General features: G+C 57.2%; 1 protein-coding gene across 2 annotated transcripts; it reads right to left on the reverse strand.

Moving 5' to 3' along the window:
* Positions 1–3,142: 3,142 nt before the first annotated feature.
* On the reverse strand, positions 3,143–16,997 carry Unc93a (unc-93 homolog A). Of its 2 annotated transcripts, XM_071613865.1 has the most exons (8): positions 16,911–16,997; positions 15,640–15,821; positions 15,059–15,288; positions 13,770–13,895; positions 10,305–10,519; positions 9,060–9,195; positions 8,519–8,650; positions 3,143–3,803 (listed from the first exon to the last, which is right to left on the reverse strand). In XM_071613865.1, exons 1-8 carry the CDS (start codon positions 16,995–16,997, stop codon positions 3,538–3,540), a joined length of 1,374 nt encoding a protein of 457 aa, XP_071469966.1. In that variant the 3' UTR covers positions 3,143–3,537. The 2 variants fall into 2 exon arrangements, with proteins under 2 accessions (XP_071469966.1, XP_071469967.1); XM_071613866.1 differs by lacking the exon at positions 13,770–13,895.
* Positions 16,998–19,795: the final 2,798 nt, after the last annotated feature.

Genomic DNA, 19,795 nt, shown 5'->3' on the forward strand with positions numbered 1-19,795 from the left:
AGTCTCCTGGGGAGGCAGCAGGAAATGACCAGGGCCAGCCCCCGATAAGCTCCGCCCAGGCCTGGTGAGCTGGCCTTGCTGGTCTTGCTCACAGTGGCATCCTGTGAGGGCCCTGAGTTTTCATCACACTGCCATAGAAACAAACAAAGCCATCCTTCCGGGACAGGGATGCTCTGTTGATCTTTCGGGGCTAGGTCCCATCACAGGATAGTACCTGAACATCAATTTCTTTTAAAATGCTGGTATGCAGCCTTTTGTCAAATAATGGCTCTCATGTGACCCAGGCTTCTGTCTTGGCCTTGGAGGCAGGTGACCTTGAGCCAACCTCAGCACATGGCAGTGACCACAGACTAGCCGAAGCCATGGCCCAGATGGTCAACACGTGACTTTTTCTTTCTTATGTGCCCTTAACTTTGTTTTTTCCTGGTTTATTTCCTTTTAGATACATCTTCAGTTTTTGGAAAATGTTTAATATATTGTGACACAGAATATTTTTGTACATCTTGCCTTCATTAATCACTTTGAGCAAGTACCAATGGTATGTATTTGTTGCTGAGCCCTGGGACTTGGGCCATGAAGATTTACAGTGGATACCCCAAACCCAATCAAAGCTTGTAAGAACTTCATGGCTTGAGGGGTTCACAAAAATGTATTGCATTTTTTAAAAAAATATTTTAAGGTGTAGATGGACACAATACCTTATTTCATCTATTTTTTAAGTGGTGCTGGGGTTCGAACCTCACGTGTGCTAGTCCAGTGCTTTACCACTGCGTACAACTCGAGCCCGATGTGCTGCACTCTGACCTCGCTCCAGGGGATCTAGGAGATGGCTTTTCTGGCTGCTCCGTGGCCTAGTGTTTCATGGTGCTTTGCAGTACACACAGCTTCCGTCACTCCTGACGGCATAGGGAGAGTCCCACTTTACAGGGAAACCCCGAGCAAGATTAAATGGTTACCTTGAAAGTCCATCGGAGTTCAGCCCTCCCTGGGCTCTGCTGGGCAGGCAGCCCTGGGTGGCCTGGGACCCCACACCCATCCTCCACCGCTGGGGCTGGTGAGCGTCCCTCCTCCAGGCTCTCACCAGGGTGCTCGGCACGGCCACACACACATCTGAACACAAGGTTACTAAGGGTGAAGCCAGCAGGCAGGTCCCGGTGCCCCAGACAGGAGAGCCGGAGCCCACAGAGGGTGATCAGTGTCCAGTAGACAGGAGCAGGGTCCACAGCCCCTGTGTGGCCAGCCACCAGCTCCCCACAGATGTGGCTGCAGGTGGCCAGTGGCACATGCCTGGAGTCAGTGGCTCCAAGGTGGCCTGGCTTCCACCAAAACAGTGACACTTTTCCCGACCATGTCAGTAGCTGCAACACAGGATGGGGAGCTGGGGGTCTCACCAGACCTCTGGTGTTCTGCAACCTTAAGGGAGACCTGTTACAGCACCTCTGTCTCGGGAACACCTGGCAAGGCAGGTTGGAGACACTGGCCTGCTCCTGTGACTGGGGACATGGGTCTCTGTGTCTGCTGTTGGAGACTGGGCCTCTCTGCATATCTCCTCCTGATTTTCCAAGGTCCACCCGGGGTCATTGAGTGAAGTGTGTGGGAGGCAGCACTTTCCAGCACCACCCTAGGCTCAGGGAGAGTAGGGGGTGGCCTCCAGCAGAAGGACTGTCCCCTCTCGGCTTCATCCTCCAGGCCACGTCCACCCACGCATGTGGCTCACTCCAGCTCACGACAGGCTGCCCAGAGCATCAGACGTGTCTGTGGGCTCCTCGAGCCTCCCTTAGGCGAGGATTAAACAAGTCAGGGCTGCCAGATTTGGCTCTTTGCAGTGACCCAAGCTCCATGTGTAGGAGCCATGGTCAGTCAGGGACCTTACAGATAATGGTGCGTGGGGGGGCCTGCAACGGATGGCTGAAAGGGGAGGGCAAAGGTGCTGGGAGGGAAGGAAGAAATGTCTAAGAGAAATTCTGAGGATGAGGTTTGGCCGGTGCTTCCTGGGCAGGAGTCCAGACGGTGAGCAGTGGACAGGAGAGCCCTCCGTGGGCTTGGGCTGTAGCACAATCCTCTTGTTTAGTAGCCCAGGTTGCAGGAAAAATGGTAGGTGTAAGACCAGTGAGAGGGCAGGCGGGCAGGAAGTGAGCAGAGGGGCCCTGCAGGGAGCGGGGAGCACGAGGCGACCCCACGGGCCGGAGGAGAGCGGAACCACAGCTCACTGCACATGGCACAGCCAGGCTGAGCCTGGAGACAGCAGGAAGGGCACTGCATCCTGGACACGAGGGACACGGGGAATTCTGTAGGGGGGGAGATGCCAAGCTCAGCTTGGGGCAAAGTGACACTCCAGGGGCCAGGAACGTCCCGTGTGGCAGTGCTGGGTGTATTTATTTGCCTGTGCCCTCTTGGCCAGTGCTGGCTGGAGAAGGAAGGTCCACCCCAGCATCTGCCCTTGTTTCATCTGCAGACAGAGACCACCGTCTGTCACGGGGCTCAGGGAGCACTGGGGAGGGGACCATGGATGCAGGGAGCCCGTGGCTGGAACGCACCAGGGCTCTTGGGATGGCCTTCTCTCCACTTGCCACGGCGTGGCAGCTGCTGGAGGGCACGCTACACGCTGGGAGGCCGAGTTCCACTGGAGGAGACGCTCCTGCCAACAGTGTGTGATGGCGTGGTGAGCCGTCTGCACAGAGGGCACCTGGAGCCTGGGCACAAATTCAAGGGGGCAGGGAGAGGGGCCTGGGCAGAGGTGAAAGGACACAGAACCACTGGGACCAAGAAGGACAGTGTGGAGAGAGTGTGGACAGCATTGCCCGCGGCAAGGAGGAGACACGTAAGGGACAGTGCACCCAGGAAGTAGTGACAGACACCTGTGTGCCCAGCTCAGGCATGGCAAGGTCCTCTGTCCCTGCCCAGTTGGAGGCATTCTGGATGATTCCGCTGGTCTGCAGCACGCCCAGTCACTTCCCTGATTGTCACAACACATGACTAAACAGTCAGGGTCCTGCAGGTGAACTGGGCTGGCAGGACGCAATGACAGAGAAATACCTCTTTCTTTGGGTTCAGTGATGGCCTCTCTGACCCAGCTCCCACCAAGGAGGCAAGACAGAGGGAGCCTGCCTCAAACCCGGGTTTTATTAATGGGGGGGGGGGGGCTAACGCATGGAACATTCTATCCACAAAAGGGCAAAGGCTAGGCTGACAACCCACAGGGCGTGTGATTCAACCCATCGGGTGACGCCCACTCCCAGAGCTGCACCTTTCTATCCAGGCGGAGGTCAGAACCCCTTGCACTGAGGTGCAATGCAGTCCAGCACCTGTTTACAGGACGTCGAGGTGTGTGCATGGCCCTGTTCAGGGCGGCCCCGGTTCCTGATGGTGTGCGAGCCTCTGGGAGATCAGCATCGGACAGGAAGCAAGTCCTGAATCTGCCATGTGAATGTGGAGACCCCTCTGTGGGCTCAGGAGGCTGCCTCCCTGCGTTCAGCCGGCTCGTCGCACCCCTTTGGAACTCGGGTGGTGGAAGTCCCTCACCATGGCCCACTGCTGTCACATCGCCGTCCCCGTCTCTTCCTCCACTGCTTGGCTGGTCTGTGTGGCCGTGAGGGTCTTGACCGGGCTCCTGGATTCCAGGTACTCAACAGTCCCGTAGGAGACCATGGCCACCGCCAGGACGCCCAGCAGGATGTAGAGCTTGACACTGACACAGAGAAAGGAGCTGTAGCCGAAGGCGGCGACGAAGCCGAGGGCCTCCCACATGCAGTAACCGGCGAAAGCCGCTTCCTTGTTCCTCTCGAACAGGGTGCCAAAGAGAGCTGCAAGGGGAGGACGTCGGTGACAGAGCGCTCTGCCACTGCCCAGTCCCCTCAGCAGAACTGGACTTTCCGACCAGCCCTCCCTACAGACCAGGAACCCCAGCTGACAGAGGGGCTGCACAGCCAGGCCTGGCCAGGGACAGCACCGTCCCCAGCCAGCAGCCAGCGAGGCCGGGCCCAGCCTGGCTGCTTCACTCAGGACCTCCTGGGAAGCTGCTGAGGAGCTTGCCAAGCCCAGGACCGAGACGCTGAGCTTTCAGAGGGCAGCAGCAGTGAGCTACTGCTCCATCTGGGATTTTCATTCCAATCCTTGGAGGAGTCTCCCCTGTAAGTCACTCTTTTTCTTAACATCTAAGTGTTTTTTAATTTATTTTATGAAAGTTTTATTTTATTTTTTTGGAGGGAGGTAAGCAGGGATTGAACTCTGGGACACTCGACCCCTGAGCCACTTCCCAGCCCTATTTTGATTTTATTTAGAGACAGGGTCTCACTGAGTTGCTAAACACCTCGCTTCTGCTGAGGCTGCCTTTGAACTTGCGATCCTCCTGCCTCAGCCTCTCAAGCCACTGGGATCACAGAGGTGCGCCACCACGCCTGGCATGTTTTTATTCTTAATTGTCACACAGTAGTAGACATATTTGGGGGTTATCCTGAGAACTTAGAGCAGAAGAACTCAACCAACAGATACAGGGTGGAAGGCCCCTTTGCCTGGTGAAGGAGCTCCCGTGGTGGATAGGACGGTCCTCACAGGGATGCTGCTGATCAGAAAGGCTGCAGGGGACTGGGGTGGAGTAACGTGGCCTCCCTGGATTGGGATAGGTTAAAGTGTCCTCGTAGGATTGGTGTAGATTAATCAATACAAATCCAGTAAAGCCTCATTAAAGTGTCCTCACGGGACTGGTGTTGATTAAAGGTCCCACGGGATTGGTGTAGATCAAAATGGCCTCACTAGGTGGATTTAGACTAAGTTGTCTTCACAGGGCTGGGACCACATGACCTCTCCCAGGATCCTTATTTTGAAGTCCTAACCCAAGTAGCTCAGAATGTGCCCCTATTTGGAGACAGGGTCTTGGCAGGGATTACTAAGTTCAATGAGACCATGTAGATGGCCCTAATCAGATGTGCACAGTGTCCTTACAGCAGAGGAAATCAGACCACAGACTCCCAGAAGTATCACTTTGAGGACACGGGGAGGGAGGCCATCTGCAAGCTCAGAAAGGCCTCAGTGGGCAGCAGCCCTGACTACACTGGCTGTCGAACTCAGGCCCCCACAATTGTGAGTGCTGTCACGTCCCCTGGCTGCACGGTGGGACTGGCAGCTGCTGCAAACTCATGCAGTCTGATAAAAGCTTGTAGATGAAAGTCAGTCACTCAGCTTCCTGTCCCTCTGGGTGTGATTTTGGACAGACCTACGTGAGGTCTGCTAGAATCCCGTCTCTGGGACAGGACAGAGGAGCAGGTGCGTCTGGGAGGCCAGCTTATAAGATGACATGAGGACCTGCCCCAGTGTCTCCAGGTCACTGTCCAGCCCGCTGCTTCTCCCACCCTCTTCACAAAGACCACCCTTAGCCCCTGAGCTGCCTGCCACTGCAGAGCCTTCTCAGTCTGCACGAGGCCATCCTGTCAGCCTTGACACCTCCCTCCTCCTCCTGCCTAGACACATTCTAGTCTCTCTGCCAGCCCTCCCCCCTCCCCCTGCTCCTCCCCATTTCCTGATATTCCCAAGAGAGGGGAGTCCCCACCAGCATGGAGAAGTTGGCTCTTCCCAAGCCCTGTGACAGGGTGTTGCTGAGATGCTGAGCCTGTCTTGAGCTTGTGATCCTCCTGCCTCAGCCTCCTGAGATGCTGGGAATATAGCTATGCACCACCTTGGATGTGGGGCTGTGCCTTCTAGTGCAGTGCAAGGTCCGGGGAGCTCAGGGGAGCCAGCAGCAGAGACCCAGAGTTAAAATGCCTCTCCTGGCCAAGACGGCTAACTGCAAACACACACTCCAGAGACATCACCAAGTACATGAGAATAACTGTTCTCCCCCTAGGAGTTACGTCTTTGGAAAAGAAAACAATGTACCCTACTACAAAATACAGAAGTCATTCCATCTGAAACTACCCCTTATCCAAGGGTCCCTTGCTCTAGTCATTCACTGGACTTCAGCATTTGTTATGCCTGGGCTCTTAGGTAACTTTGCCCAATTTTGACAAAGACTATTTTTTTTTTCCTGAGAGTATGTTCTATGTCTATATAAAGAAAGGAATTAACACAATTGTTTGTGTGCCTCAGGGAGGAAAAATGCAAACATTCTCATTACAATCCTGTTAAACATCTAGGGATGACAGTATGGAGCTATTTAGCCAGTTCCTTCCTTGACTTGGAGTACAGAAGTATTTTAGAGGATGCTCCTGCCAGGTGTGGTGGCACATGCCTGCAATCCCAGTGGCTCAGGAGGCTGAAACAGGGGATTGTAGGTTCATAGCAGCCTCGGCCACTTAGAGAGGCTGTGAGCAACCTTCTGAGACCCTGTCTCAAAGGAAAAATTTAAAAATTTAGATGTGACATGATTATGTCACTCAGTGAATCACATTTGTCTCTGTGGTGCAGGTTTCACCAAAGCCACTGCCTCCACTGAGGTCGTGGGGAGGGTCAGGAGACCAGCTCCGCAGCCCAGGGCTGGGCATGATCTCAGCAGCTTTGCCGGCTGCTCCATGAACAGGAAGCACATTCGGGTCACGGGAAAGGACCTGCCCTGGGGTCCAGTCCAGGATCTGAGGGGACTGTGTACTTTTATACCAGGTGTCAGGGGAAAGCCCTCCCCTACCTGGCACACTGGGGTGTAGCTGGTTTGCAGATTTTCTTTATTGAATTTCTAATCCCCGAGGGTCTCCTGGGTAAGGGTGGAACAGTGCCATCTCAAGGTCTTCCCTTGACAGGGCTTTTCTGAGCCATGTCCCTCCAAGGGGCCCTGTGATCCCATCACTGCAAGATCTGCCAGACACAGTGCTGTCTGCTTGGCTGGGGCACCCTCCTTCCCTGAGGTAGAAATGCAGGCCAGAGGGCTCCCTGCCCTTTTCAGCCACCAGCCAGACGCACACCCCTGCTCCCACCCCCATCGCCCACAGAACATCTGCTTCCTGCTCTCCCAAGCGCCCTCCCTGCAAACCTGTTCACTCTCTCTGCAGGAAGCAGAGTCATCCAACCGCACAGAGGCCCACACCCCTGACCTCTGCTGCCACTTCCCCGGGAGCCCCAATACCACTGCCTGGGTCAGGGCCCCACTGCCTGTGTCAGGGCCCCACTGCCTGGGTCAGGGCCCCACTGCCTGGGTCAGGGCCCCACTGCCTGTGTCAGGGCCCCACTGCCGGGGTCAGGATACCACTGCCTGTGTCAGGGCCCCACTGCCTGGATCAGGGCCCCACTGCCTGGGTCAGGACACCACTGCCTGGGTCAGGGCCCCACTGCCTGGGTCAGGGCCCCACTGCCTGGGTCAGGGCCCCACTGCCTGGATCAGGGCCCCACTGCCTGGGTCAGGACCCCACTGCCTGTGTCAGGGCCCCACTGCCTGGGTCAGGACACCACTGCCTGGGTCAGGGCCCCACTGCCTGGGTCAGGACACCACTGCCTGGGTCAGGGCCCCACTGCCTGGGTCAGGATACCACTGCCTGGGTCAGGATACCACTGCCTGGGTCAGGACCCCACTGCCTGGGTCAGGATACCACTGCCTGGGTCAGGACCCCACTGCCTGGGTCAGGGCCCCACTGCCTGGGTCAGGGCCCCATTGCCTGGGTCAGGACCCCACTGCCTGGGTCAGGGCCCCACTGCCTGTGTCAGGGCCCCACTGCCTGGATCAGGGCCCCACTGCCTGGGTCAGGGCCCCACTGCCTGGGTCAGGGCCCCACTGCCTGGGTCAGGACACCACTGCCTGGGTCAGGGCCCCACTGCCTGGGTCAGGACACCACTGCCTGGGTCAGGATACCACTGCCTGGATCAGGGCCCCACTGCCTGGATCAGGGCCCCACTGCCTGGATCAGGGCCCCACTGCCTGGGTCAGGGCTCCCTCCACAACCGTGGGGGTGGGGGCTGAGTTAAATTTCGGCTTTCCACGCTGCTTCCCCTGACCCCAGTCCTGCCACCGATCTGGATGAGGACTTAGGCCTGTGACTCCCGCCATCATCATGGGTGTTCAACTTCCTCCCAGTCACCAGTCCTCCAAGTACATCAGGGGTCCCTGGGGACAGCTCTGTGGGGCTGCACCTGGACCCTGTCACCTCTCCTTGGCATTCTGGTCCTGTCCCATCTCTGTGCCGGGGAGGGGGGGGACCACCAGTGTCTGCCTCACCATTTCCCGTGTCCCTCAGGTCAAGGTCACCCATGCTGTGATCTGTTGCCTGTATCTGGCCCACTCTCTGAACCCTGCAGGCCTCTCTCCTCCTCCCCCTCTGTGCTCAGCTGCTGGTCACCCAGGGACCACTAGGCCATGAAGGTGGCCTCACCCTGCACAGATGGACCTGAACAGACGCTCAGAGAACATACCCCAGACCCAGAGCTCGGTGAGAAGCCCTCACAGCCGGGCTCCCTCTCCCTTCCCCCATGCAAGCACCTGGCCTCTGATGGAGCCTTGGGCTGGCTGGGGTCTGGCGGCCACACCAGCAGCTGCCCACTCCCCTGCCATCTGAGCAGTGACTGAGCAAGGGGGCCGAGGGGCTGGGCTCTGGTCACTCACCATTGTTCTGCGTCTGCCAGACAGCATCCCCCATGCCCCACAGGCCGGGGAGCAGGAAGAACACTGCCATCTGGGAGGAGCGTGGACGCCACAGCAGCAGGGCCACGATGCAGGAGAGGTGGGTGGCTGCACCTGGGACAGAGGGAGGGACCAGGACAGGCAGTGCCGTGGGCACTCAGACCCCAGCAGAGGAGCCACATTTCCTCCTCTGCCCCCTGCTTAGCCGTCACACAGTGTGAGGGGACCGCAGGTCTATTGAGCAAGCTGGGGCATCGTGCGACCTGATCGGGGTGGACCTCTGGGCTCCAAACCCGCCTCAGAGAACCTGACCCCCCTGGACTGCAGCCGCCTCGGCCTGGGGGGTTGTGGGCCGTCTTCTCTGGACCTCAGGAGGCTCCTGAGCTGAGGGGACTTAGACTCAGTGACTGCAGAGGGGCTTCTCGTGAGGGTGAGCCACTGGGTGGCACCTGTGCCATCAGTCCCCACCCCCACTCTGAGCTGTCCCCCCCTTCTACTGCCGAACTGGGAGGGGGCCACCTACCCAGCACGTAGATGGCTCTCCTGCCCGTGTAGTGGGAGAGCCTCCCAAACAACAGAGAGCAGAGCGCAGTGGACGCCGAGAAGCAGATCATCACGTAGCCCACGAACTGGATGCCCAGGACGCAGGTGACAAAGGACTGCAGGAAGCACAGGGGCCGTCAGCAGGGCCCGCGCTCCTCTGCGGCTCCAGCCCAAACTCCCTGTGCGGCTCAGAACCACTGGCCCTGGGACAGCAGGCACACTCCTTTCTCCCGGCCCAGCACGGGGGACGACACTCATGACTGTAGGGACATCCCCCCCCAGGGTCACAGCTGAAAAGAGAGCGAGTGGACAGACTTCTTCGTGGAGTCCTCCCTGCATTCTGTGCCCTGTGTCATCGTCTAGGCATTGACCCACGGCACTGGCAGGGACAATCGTCCACCAACCCCATCACTTCCTACTGGCCCTAAAGACAGAAGAAGATGGCTTGAAAATGGGGGTCTATCAGGAGAGGCCAGGAGCTGAGACGCTGCCCTGCCAGTCACAGGAAGTCCCTGGGCACCCTCAGCACACACTGCCATCCTGGGCAGGACCAAGGCAGACCCCCAGGAGAAGGGCCGGGCTGACCACAGCCCACATGGAGACTGCTCACCTGGGCTGGGGCACAGACAGCCCTGATGGCTTTGGGGTGTCCAAAGGCCAAGTGGACTTTGGGTCGTCCTGTTTGCCTCTTTGGAACCTTCGAGACCCTCCCTCCACACTGGAGACTGCCCTCCGTATAGCACTGACACACGCAATTCACCACACCAGACAGTCCACGGGCACACTCGTGCCTCAAGGATGCTTGTCCTTGATCTGAAATTCAGTCTGAATGGGCAGCTGCCCCACATGGTGCCGGTAGGCAGCTCTGCCAGGGAGGCGGGGTGGTGGGAATGAGGCAGGAGGACCAAGCCCTGGAGGGCAGGCCTAGGCGACCCAGACTGGCCAGTCCAGCCTTGATTGTGGCCCTCTCAAGGTCACATAATGCCCAGAGTGTGGTGGGGACAGGGATGTCAGCTCCCACCCAGGACCTGAGAGGGCTGTGGGTCTGAAGGTACTTGGGGCTGGTGTCCTGAGTCACACACTCAGCCCTGCCAGGGCCAGGACCTCTGTGGTCTAGTCCCACCCTGGGCCTGGGCAGGTGGCCCTGGGACCCTGTGTCCCTTCGGGTGCAGACAGGACAGGGGCACCAGTCGGGCGGTGACGGCATGACTGCTGCGGGGCCTACCCTGGTGTACTCTCCAGAGAGGAACCCCTGCTGCAGTCCACTGTACATGGGCAGCAGGGTCAGGAGGCACAGGCGCTTGTCCCTGAAGAGCTTGAAGGTTGACAGTAAGGTGGACCCAAGGCGTGGTGGCTGCGTCTCGGCCTCGTTCTGGGATTCACTGTCCTCTGTGGCTTCCAGAAACACGGCTGTGAGCAGGATGGCCAGGACGCCGATGGCTGAAAGGGGCAGAGGGGCAGGGAGCTTCAGTGTGGACAGGACCCACCCAGCCACTTCCTCCCTTCCCCCAGGTTCTCCCGGTCCAGACGCAGGTGCCGTCAGACACACCAGACCTCAGCCAAGCCGGGACCCCACGTGCCCAGCCACATGGACACACGTGTTGCTCCTGGTCAACGTGGGGCCTCCAGGGTTCCCCGGGGAACCTGCCATGGACCCGCACTGTCTTCACGGGCACAGGAGACACAACAGCTGGAGAGACCCCAGATGCACTCAGGGGCCACGGCCACCGTCTGTCTGAATTCCTGCAGCAGTGTCTACCGACAGCAGACAAGTCCCATCAGGGTACCATGTGCTACACTCCGGTTTATTTTGAATCTTTTGCCTAAAATACTTTGGTGGGAACTGGTTAAATGGAGTGGATGCCATCACAGTGGGTCACGGTTCGCTGCAGGGGATAAAGACAGAACTCTATCACCCAGGTGGAAGAGGCCACCAAGATCAGTAAAGAAGAGACAAAGCAAGTGCTGAGCCAGGTGCTGACCATGCGCCACCCGTGCTCAGCAAGGGGGACATGAGGATTTAGTCCCTATGTGCCCTGAAGGACTGGAGAGAAGCAGACTGGGGCTGAGGGACGGTGCTGAGGGGCTGCACAGCCTTTTATCTGAACCACGTCAACGGGCTGCTGGGTAAACCGCTGTTTCTAACAGTGATGGGATCCGCTCCGAGGGAGCATCCTGGACCCCCAGGTGCCGGGCCTGAGGAGCCAGCGAGTCCCCTCCTCCCCGCCCGCCCCTGGCCCGCCCTCCTGTACGTGCCTCAGCCCTGCTCTGGGTGGGCCCAAGCTGCTGCAGGTGGTGTCTCTCCAGAGTCCCTTTCACTCCCAGCCAGTTCTCGGCTTTCTGGCAACAGGGATGACCCCGTGTGGGTGGCCCAGGCTAGATGGGGGGAGTCTGGTCTTTCCCTGCCTCCTGGCACCGCTGGCCCTCGGAACGCTTTTCAAGGACTCCTTCCCCCGCGAGTATCTCAGACCTGCCCTCCTTGAAGATGGTGTGAATGATTTGATCTCTGTCTCACTGACCTCGCCACCCCTCCCCTTTCATGATAAAGGGGCACTGGGGAGGCTCGCCGAGCGCTGCCAGCCGACCAGCCCTCACCAGTCAGGTCAGGGCCCTTCATCACTCGCCCAGCTGACAGCTGGTTGTGGGGCACAGGAGCTCCCTGGCATCCCTAGCTGAACAGGCCCCTCCAGAGGAAGCCTGTTGTCTGGTTGTGTGTGAATCAGGTGGAAATCATGGTTTCCTCTCCTCCGCGGAGACAGGGAGCTTGGGAGAGGCAGGTCAGCATACAGAAGCCACCCACCCTTTGTTAGGAGCCAGGTGTGTGCAGACACCATGTGACCCAGTTCCCTCAAGGTGGTGGGGGATGTTGGGCAGGTAACGCTCTCGCCCCTAAAGAAACTGTCTGCAAGAAACTTCTTCATGAGTACAATGCTCAGAGAGCCTGAGGTCACTCACCCAAGTCACTGTGTTCTGCAGGTACCAAGTATCTAATGAGCAGCACCTGGGGCTAAGGCAAAGGAGGACTTGAAGGATAGCCTGAGGGTGCCACCCGTGCAGGGCAGGAGGGAAGGAGGGCCTGCGAGCCACCGACGTGCCGAGGGGCTCTCCTGTGGTCTGTGCCACTCCTCTAGATCTGGGTCAGCACTCGGCCTGTGGCCACATCCTGCTACCACCTGCTGCCGTGAACACTGCGTTACCATTGACTGACCCGCGTCTCTGGCCTTCCCCGGGTGAAGACAGTATGAGCAGTTTCTTGAGACTAGGGGATGCCAGGAGCCTAACGTCCACTCCCAGATCCATCTCTCAGGGTGCTCACCCCAGGTCTGGAGTCCTGGAGCCATGGGGAGGGGAGTCTCTGCTCTTGGTTGTCCAACTAGAGAGCGCAGAGCAGGGACGTGATCTCAGCTCAGCCTGGACGCTGCCGTGAGCTGGGCCTGCCTGCTCCCATGGGGGACAGGGAAGGAAATGCAGGGAAAGCGGAAAGCGCAGGCCTGGCTGACCTCTGCCCCTGTCCCCAGCACCAGACCCACAGAACCTGGGAACCCACTGGAAAGCGCAGGCCACAGCCCGCTCCTCGCCGACTCCCTCCACACCCTCCACTCTCCTTCCCAGCCACTCATCTGGCCTCAGACACCAGCACCTTGGAGGGTCACCAGTCTCTGCTGTCCAGCCGTGCTCCTGAACCTCCAGGCCCTTGGTCCCTCTGACCCTCTCACACCCACTCCCTGCTGCTGCTTCTCTCGTGTGTGCTCTGACTCCCCGTTGGCTTTTCCGTCTTCTGCAGGGGCTCCCATGCCCTGGCCAGCCTGTGAGCACTGAGTCGCCCAGGCGGTGGACCGTCCTCCCTGAAGTCCTTCCTGCTGCTTCCTCCCTAAAAACTCATCTCCTCCTGAGATTTCAAACTTGGCCCCTAGATGCCCCGAGGCCCTCTCCTGTATCTGGTCCCCTGTACACTCTGAAGGGTCACCTGCCTCGTCAAGCCAAGTGCCTCCAGGCTGGTCGACCTCAGCCACTTGTCCCCACACCTGTGTCTTCACACACATCCACTCGTCTTGTCTTCACTGTCCAGATGCTGCCTGTGCCCTTGCTGCCCCTCTGGGTTGTGGCTCCCTGCTGGCCGGTCACCACCCAGCTTTCCTGCACCCCCATCAGGTGGATATGAGAATCTGCCCAGGAAACAGATCTGCCCTTGTCCTTGGGTCTTTCACAGTAGCCTTGACCAGTCTGACCACCTGTCTCACACAGCCCACAGTGCCCCCCAGTCACACCTCCCTCACCCCTTCCTGGCCTTTCAGGGTCACCTAGATGGAGTTGTTCCTCAATGCCTTGGTCCCCTGGATGGGGTCTGTGGTAGCTGCTCGCCTAGTGAGCTAGCTGTGGCCAGGGAGCTTGCCAAGTGTGGCTAGGGAGCCTTAGAGACAGACTTTGGGATTCCATTGGTTGGAATGTGGCTGACGGACAGTGCATGGGGCTCTGGGGATGAGAAGAGATTTGAGTGTCACGGGCTCCTGCAGGGTAGCCCTGGCCCACAGGCCTGCTTTCCAAAGAGAAGCCCCTGAAGACCTCCAGACCACACAGGGCAAGGGTGCTGGACGGAAAGAGACCACTTAGGAGCTGGGATGGTGCTCTTCAACCCAGGAAGAGGCTGGGCTTGGCCTTCGTGGCACTCTCTTGGGCTAAGGACACGTACCGGTGTAGATGCCCAGAAGTGTGTAGATCAGCTCCTGGGAGGGGCGGTGGGTGCTGTTGGTGGGTGCTGTGGCCATCAGGCAGTCGTTGGCCCCACAGGACTCAGGGTGCTCCTCTGGGGTGGCCTCTGTGGGGTCAGGAGCAAACAGCCTATGAGGGTCCTGGTGATAGAGAGTCCTGGGCGTCGGAGTGGGAACAGGGGGCAGGGTGGTGGAGCCTCTGAGGCAGGATGTGGAAGGACCCGGCTGTGTTTGACAAGGACCAGGGCATGTTCACCCTCAGGCACATCTTGATCTCAAGACCCCTCGTCCTCAGGGAGGGAGAGGATCAAGTACGCTTTCTGCCAAGAGCAGGGAAGAGCACACGCAGCATGGGCCTGGCTACTTTTCGTGCCCTCTCCTAATGCACTGCCGTCTGTGTCCAGTGGTCTCCGTGGCCTCGTGACAGTGACCTCGCAGCACTGTCTGGGCTGGCGAGACGTGCAGCACAGGGACGGAAGGCCGTGAGAGCCGAGGCCACCAGGCGGTGGGTGCGGAAACCCTGCTGGCCCTGAGGATGTGTGCCCTGGGTTCCTGCCCTCAGCTCCCTGGCCTGAATGTCCGGTGAGCCTGCTGCTGCACTCACCAGGGCCCAGACGTAGCCCTCCCTGCCGGGGGACAGCAAGAACGGAAGCCCCTGTGGTTTCCCTGTGGGGATGCCAGCAGCCAGGGATGATGGCGCTCTGGAAAGAGCAGGAGGTTTGGCTACAGCTTCCCAAAGCTGGGCTCTACCTGGCAGAGCAGGAGCTGGGCCAGGCTGCAGGACAGGGTCAACCTGACAGCAGCAAGAGGCCAGAGCCTTTCCCCCAGGGCCGGCTCCTGCCCAGCTCCTCTGGCCAGACTGAGATCCTCCCCACGGTGGTGTGCCAGTCACGTTCCACATCACGGCCGGGCAAGGGACACTTAAGGCAGGTGACGGAGGGCTCCGCCATGAGTGCACCTCTCGTTACAGGAAGGACTGACCACAGAACTTTAAAAAGCTGCCCATGGATTAATTCCATAGGAAATAGTCGGGCAAACCTGTTCTTTGCCCCCAAAGGAAGCCATGACTCCATGCACCCTTGCTCCCTGGGAGGGGGCAACGTGTGGAGATGGATCTTCAGACCCTGACTGTCCTTGGAGGAGCAGGGTCCACACATGACTCTGCAGCTGAGGCCAGCTGAGGGCCTCCTCTGGGAAGAAGGGCAAGTGCCTACGTGCTGTCTGCCCTCCCCTCTTGGAGGTCACCAGGGACACCCTGTTCTTCCCTTACCTTGAGTGGGAGTCTGCCCAAACACCAGAGAGGAGATCAAGTTGCCCCACACACCAGAGGACTGGAAGATGAGGAAGAAGATGCCGAAGTACTGGTTCACCACGTCCACGCCGAGCTCGCCCACTTCCTGTGCATGCGTGTTCCCCAGGACTGTGAGGTAGGTGCACTGAGCAGACCACAGGGGGGCCGCTCCCAGCCCCAGCAAGATGGAGGTGGGGATCAAGGTGAACCTGCAAGAAAGGGCAATGGGTGGCCTGCATCCCTGCCCTTGATCCTGGCCACGCCTCCCGAGATTCACCCTCCTCAACTGAATTAGGTTCTTCCTGCCATTACTGGGGCCATGGAGCCCGTGGGGTGCAAGGGAAGCTGAGGGCCGCGGACAGATCCCAGGAAGAGGTCAGCACTGGAGGTCAGGAGGAAGAGAGGGAGCCATCGGGAAGGCAGGGAAGTCCTGGTGGGAAAGTGGGGAGAGGCTGCCAGTCAGCCTCCCGCAGAAACTGAAGGGCCCAGCACAGAGGAGAGCAGTCAGGTGCCACCAGAGTCCTGCAAACCAGGAGGTGGGTGGGCGGGAGGGCGGGTACCAGCTGGCGTAGAAGTTGCCCAGGGAGAAGGCCACGTAGCAGCACATGGAGCCAACAATGGTCCACTTGCAGCCACATCTCTTGATGAGGATGGGTGGAAGGAACATGGAGGACAGGAGGACAGCGCCGTAGAGCGTGCCGAGCGTCGCCACCCCCATGCCGTCCTCGCTGTAGAGGCTGCTCTGTGGAAACAAGACCGGACTGTCAAGGAGGGGGAGGAATAGGCAGGGGAGTGGTGTGGGTGTGAGGACCTGTGGGCTCAAGGCACCTCAGGTCCCCAACCCTGGCAACAGGCCCTCTTGTGCTAAGGACACTGCAGGTAAGTGGCGTAAGGCCAGCAGCCTCTCAACAGCAGGGACGGCCACCCTGCTCCCTGAAAGTGTGGATGTGAGGACACCCGCCGGCCTCGGCACTTGGGATGGAGGACCAAGAGAAGCTGCCGGAAGGCCTCCCTCTGCGTGGAAGCAGAGGGCCCTTCTCCCGATCCTCCTGCAGCGCTGGAACAGAACTGAACTCTGGTTCAATACTGGGCATGCAGTAGGTGGCTACTTCTTGACCTGGTTGACAAACCATGGGAGACTGTGGTCATCACCAGAAATTCCAAAACGGTGTCATTGTATGACATCCCTGGCCACAAGGTGCAACACTGAGCAAACTGCTCTTGGGGACAGCGATGGCCTTCCTCCTGCCAGTCCTTGGAACTCTCTGAAGGTCTAATTGCCAGTGAAAGATCAGACTTGAAGTGATGTCGACTCCAACCCCAGGTCCATGGCACCAGCACCAGAGCCTTCTGGAAACCACTGGGTTCTGTATGACTCCGACTCAGGAGGAGTTCAGAAGGAAGACTGTTCTGCCCAGTTCACACTTTTGCTTAAAGACAGCATGGAATTGATGAGGTCTAGCAAGGTTTGATAGATTGGTATTTCTGCACAGATCACAAAGCCAGGGGCATGGAGCCATGGAATTCAGGATTTTTCTTGTGTCTCCTTTTGACCACCAGAGGCAAATCGTCCTCTCAAAGCACTCTCTTGAGACACTGGCTCTGCTTGTCCAAGGGTCAAACAGTGTACAGCCCGTGGAAATGTAAGCAGGAACTGACGCTGTCAGGTTTTGTATTAAAACACAGTCTGTTCTGGAGAATTCAGAGGCACGGGGCGAAGAGAGTCTAGGGTGCATTGACAAAAGAAATGGCCTTGCACTATCTGTTGCCTGTGGCTCTGGAGGCAGGACAAGCTTAGAGGTCAAGGTCATGCTCCAAGGCCCACACCTACCTGCAGGTTCTGCAGACCTCCGTAGGCTGTGAAGAGGAGGAGGAATCCAAAGGAGACCACGAGGACATTCCTCAGGCTTCTCTCCATGGTGCCGGCTCAGGGTCCACTGGCAGTGGGCACGTAGAGGTGGAGCTCCCTGCAAGAAGCAAGTCGGCACAGGGAAGCCACCTGAACCAGGGTGCCGTCCTCCCTCTGAGTCACCGTGTGCTAGCCGTCAAGGCTGCTACTAGTTAATGAACTTGGTCACACTGGGCCCCGGAGCAGCAGAGAGTGTTACTCATTTACCTTCCTGCATCTCACCTCGACCCCTTCCTCTGAGGCCGTGCGGGTGGCTCTTCTCAGCCAGTACATGATGACACTTTCACATTACTTTGGACAGGTGTGACCTTATGGCAAAGTGATACACTTCCTATTTTACATGTGCATGTTACCTACCTTCTACCTGGAAAGAAGTTGTCAACAGTGCTGAATGTGGAAGGTTCTTCTGTCCTAAAAAGCAAAGCATAAATGTCAACCCCAAGGCACCAAGTTCAACTTCTGAAAAGGAGCTAATATGAAGACACCCCAGGCCCAGCCTTGGCATTGCAAAGACCCGATGATCTTACACTGTTGAAGCCATTTAAGAAGATTCGATGAGTAGGACTCTTTACGACATGCAGAGCACCCCAGTGGGCCCATTTCATGTCACCCACACAGCACTGTTCTAACTATCATAAGAAATCTAAGACCTGTTACACACAGGACACAGCTTCAGCCAAGGGGTTGGACATGTCCCTTCTCAAGCAGTGCTGGTCGGGTCGGCAGTCACTGGCCACATGCAACAGCTGAGCTCCTGACCTGCAGCAGGTGGAGCTGTGACATGGAACTCACAGCTGCATTTTATTTAGTTAATTAAAATTCAAACAGCAGTTACTGATTTGGATAGGGCAAGTCTGCCCCAAACCTCAGAGCCGAAGCTGAAAAATCCCTTTGCTACTCATTTGTTAGTAAAGCTTGATGCTTGCAGACTGTTCCCAAAGCTCTGTGACCCTGGTCACCTCTGCCTAGTGTGGATCTATGAAGTGAGCCTCCCAGCGTTGGTCAGGGACATGTGGTGGCAACTGTTGAGGGAAGCCACCATCTGAAAACTATGACCCTCAGTCAAGGGGATGAGGTGCTTGAAGCTTAGTCTGATGACAATGAAAGTGTGATGAAAATGGTGAATATGTGGAGCACATGTGGATAACGTGCTCATGCAGAACAGAGAGCAGCGTGGTGCACAAGGGCCTGACCTTGGAAAAGGCTCTCACCCGTTCCCTGTGGTGGGCGTTCTCAGGTGGGCCATGGTCCTCTCTGCGCTCGACTTCCCTTGAAAAGGGAGGCTGCAGAAATTCAAAAGGCCAACCTTTCAGAAAGTCCCCGCAACAGCTGGGCGCCAGGGCACACCTGCAATCCAGCGGCTCGGGAAGCTGAGGCAGGACGATCGCCAGGTCACAGCCAGACTCGGCAACTTAGCGAGGCCCTGAGCCATTAGGGAGAACTTGTCTCAAAGAGAAAAACATTAAAAGAGCTGGGATGTGGCTCAGTGGTAAGGCACCTTAGGTTCAGGCCCTAGTTCTGGAAAAAGGAACGATACTCAGCATAACATGGACTTTCCACCTCAGCCTTGTAATCAGTTAATGAACTTTGACCTTCTTTTCAATTTTGCAACCCACCTCAGGGGCTTCGACTCTGGCCTGTGTACCTTGTGCACAGGGCACTTGTCCTTGGTGCTGGACGACTTCTGACCTTGTCTTCTGCTACTGCTGCTCTCTGGCCTGGCTGCTTAGGTTGACCCGGACCATCTTCTGGATGCTCCACCAGCCCTGGGAGCATCTTCAGCAGCTGTTCCCAGCTCCCCACGGAGGACCTGGGCCTCCTGACGCATTTTACGCCATGCAGAATCCCCTTGGCAGCCTGTTTCCGTCTTTGCAAGCCTCCCCCTCCCTGTCCTGTCCCCTAGCTGGGAACTCACTTCCAACATCATCACTTTGGTCACGTCAGCCTCTTCACCACCCCACCCCCAGGCCCTGCTTTATGGAGGTTTAGAGGGACTTTTAAAATTATTTTTTATTTATATGTAACAGCAGAGTGCATTGCAATTGTTATTGCACGTATAGAGCACAATTTTTAATATCTCAGGTTGTATACAAAGTATATCCACACCAATTCGTGTCTTTATACATGTACTTTGGATAATAATGTCCATCTCATTCCACCATCATTTCTAACCCTATGCTCCCGCCCTTCCCCTCCCACCCCTCTGCCCTATCTATAGTTTGTCTATTCCTCCCATGCTCCCTCTCCCTACCTCACTATTAATCAGCCTCCTTATATCAGAGAAAGCATTTGGCATTTGGTTTTTTGGGGATTGGCTAACTCCATTTAGCATTATCTTCTCTAACTCCATCCATTTACCTGCAAATGCCATCATTTTATTCTCTTTTATTGCTGAGTAACATTCCATTGTGTATATATGCCACTTTTTATCCATTCGTCTACTGAAGGGCATCTAGGTTGGTTCCACAGTTTAGCTATTGTAAATTGTGCTGCTATAAACATTGATGTGGCTGTGTCCCTGTAGTATGCTGTTTTTAAGTCCTTTGGGTATAGACTGAGGAGAGGGATAGCTGGGTTAAATGGTGGTTCCAATCCCAGTTTTCCAAGGAATCTCCTCCATACTGCTTTCCATATTGGCTGCATCAATTTGCAGTCTCACCAGCAGTGTATGAGTGTGCCTTTTCCCCACATCCTTGCCAACACTTATTGTTGTTTGTCTTCATAATAGCTTCCATTCTGCCTGGAGATGGTATCTTAGAGTGGTTTTGATTTGCATTTCTCTAATTGCTAGAGATGTTAAACATTTT

The sequence above is a fragment of the Marmota flaviventris genome, chromosome 6, assembly GCF_047511675.1.
Source record: "Marmota flaviventris isolate mMarFla1 chromosome 6, mMarFla1.hap1, whole genome shotgun sequence".
NCBI classification, from domain to species: Eukaryota; Metazoa; Chordata; class Mammalia; order Rodentia; family Sciuridae; genus Marmota; species Marmota flaviventris.

Excerpts from the sequence above, each read along its gene's own strand:
- Unc93a (XM_071613865.1), bottom strand. The coding sequence starts at position 16,997 with ATGGAGAGAAGCCTGAGGAATGTCCTCGTGGTCTCCTTTGGATTCCTC. Across the intron at positions 9,196-10,304 it reads TCTCTGGAGAGTACACCAGG|TCCTTTGTCACCTGCGTCCT; the intron begins GTAGGCCCCGCA and ends TGCTTCCTGCAG. Across the intron at positions 8,651-9,059 it reads GAGAGCCATCTACGTGCTGG|GTGCAGCCACCCACCTCTCC; the intron begins GTAGGTGGCCCC and ends CCTCTGTCCCAG.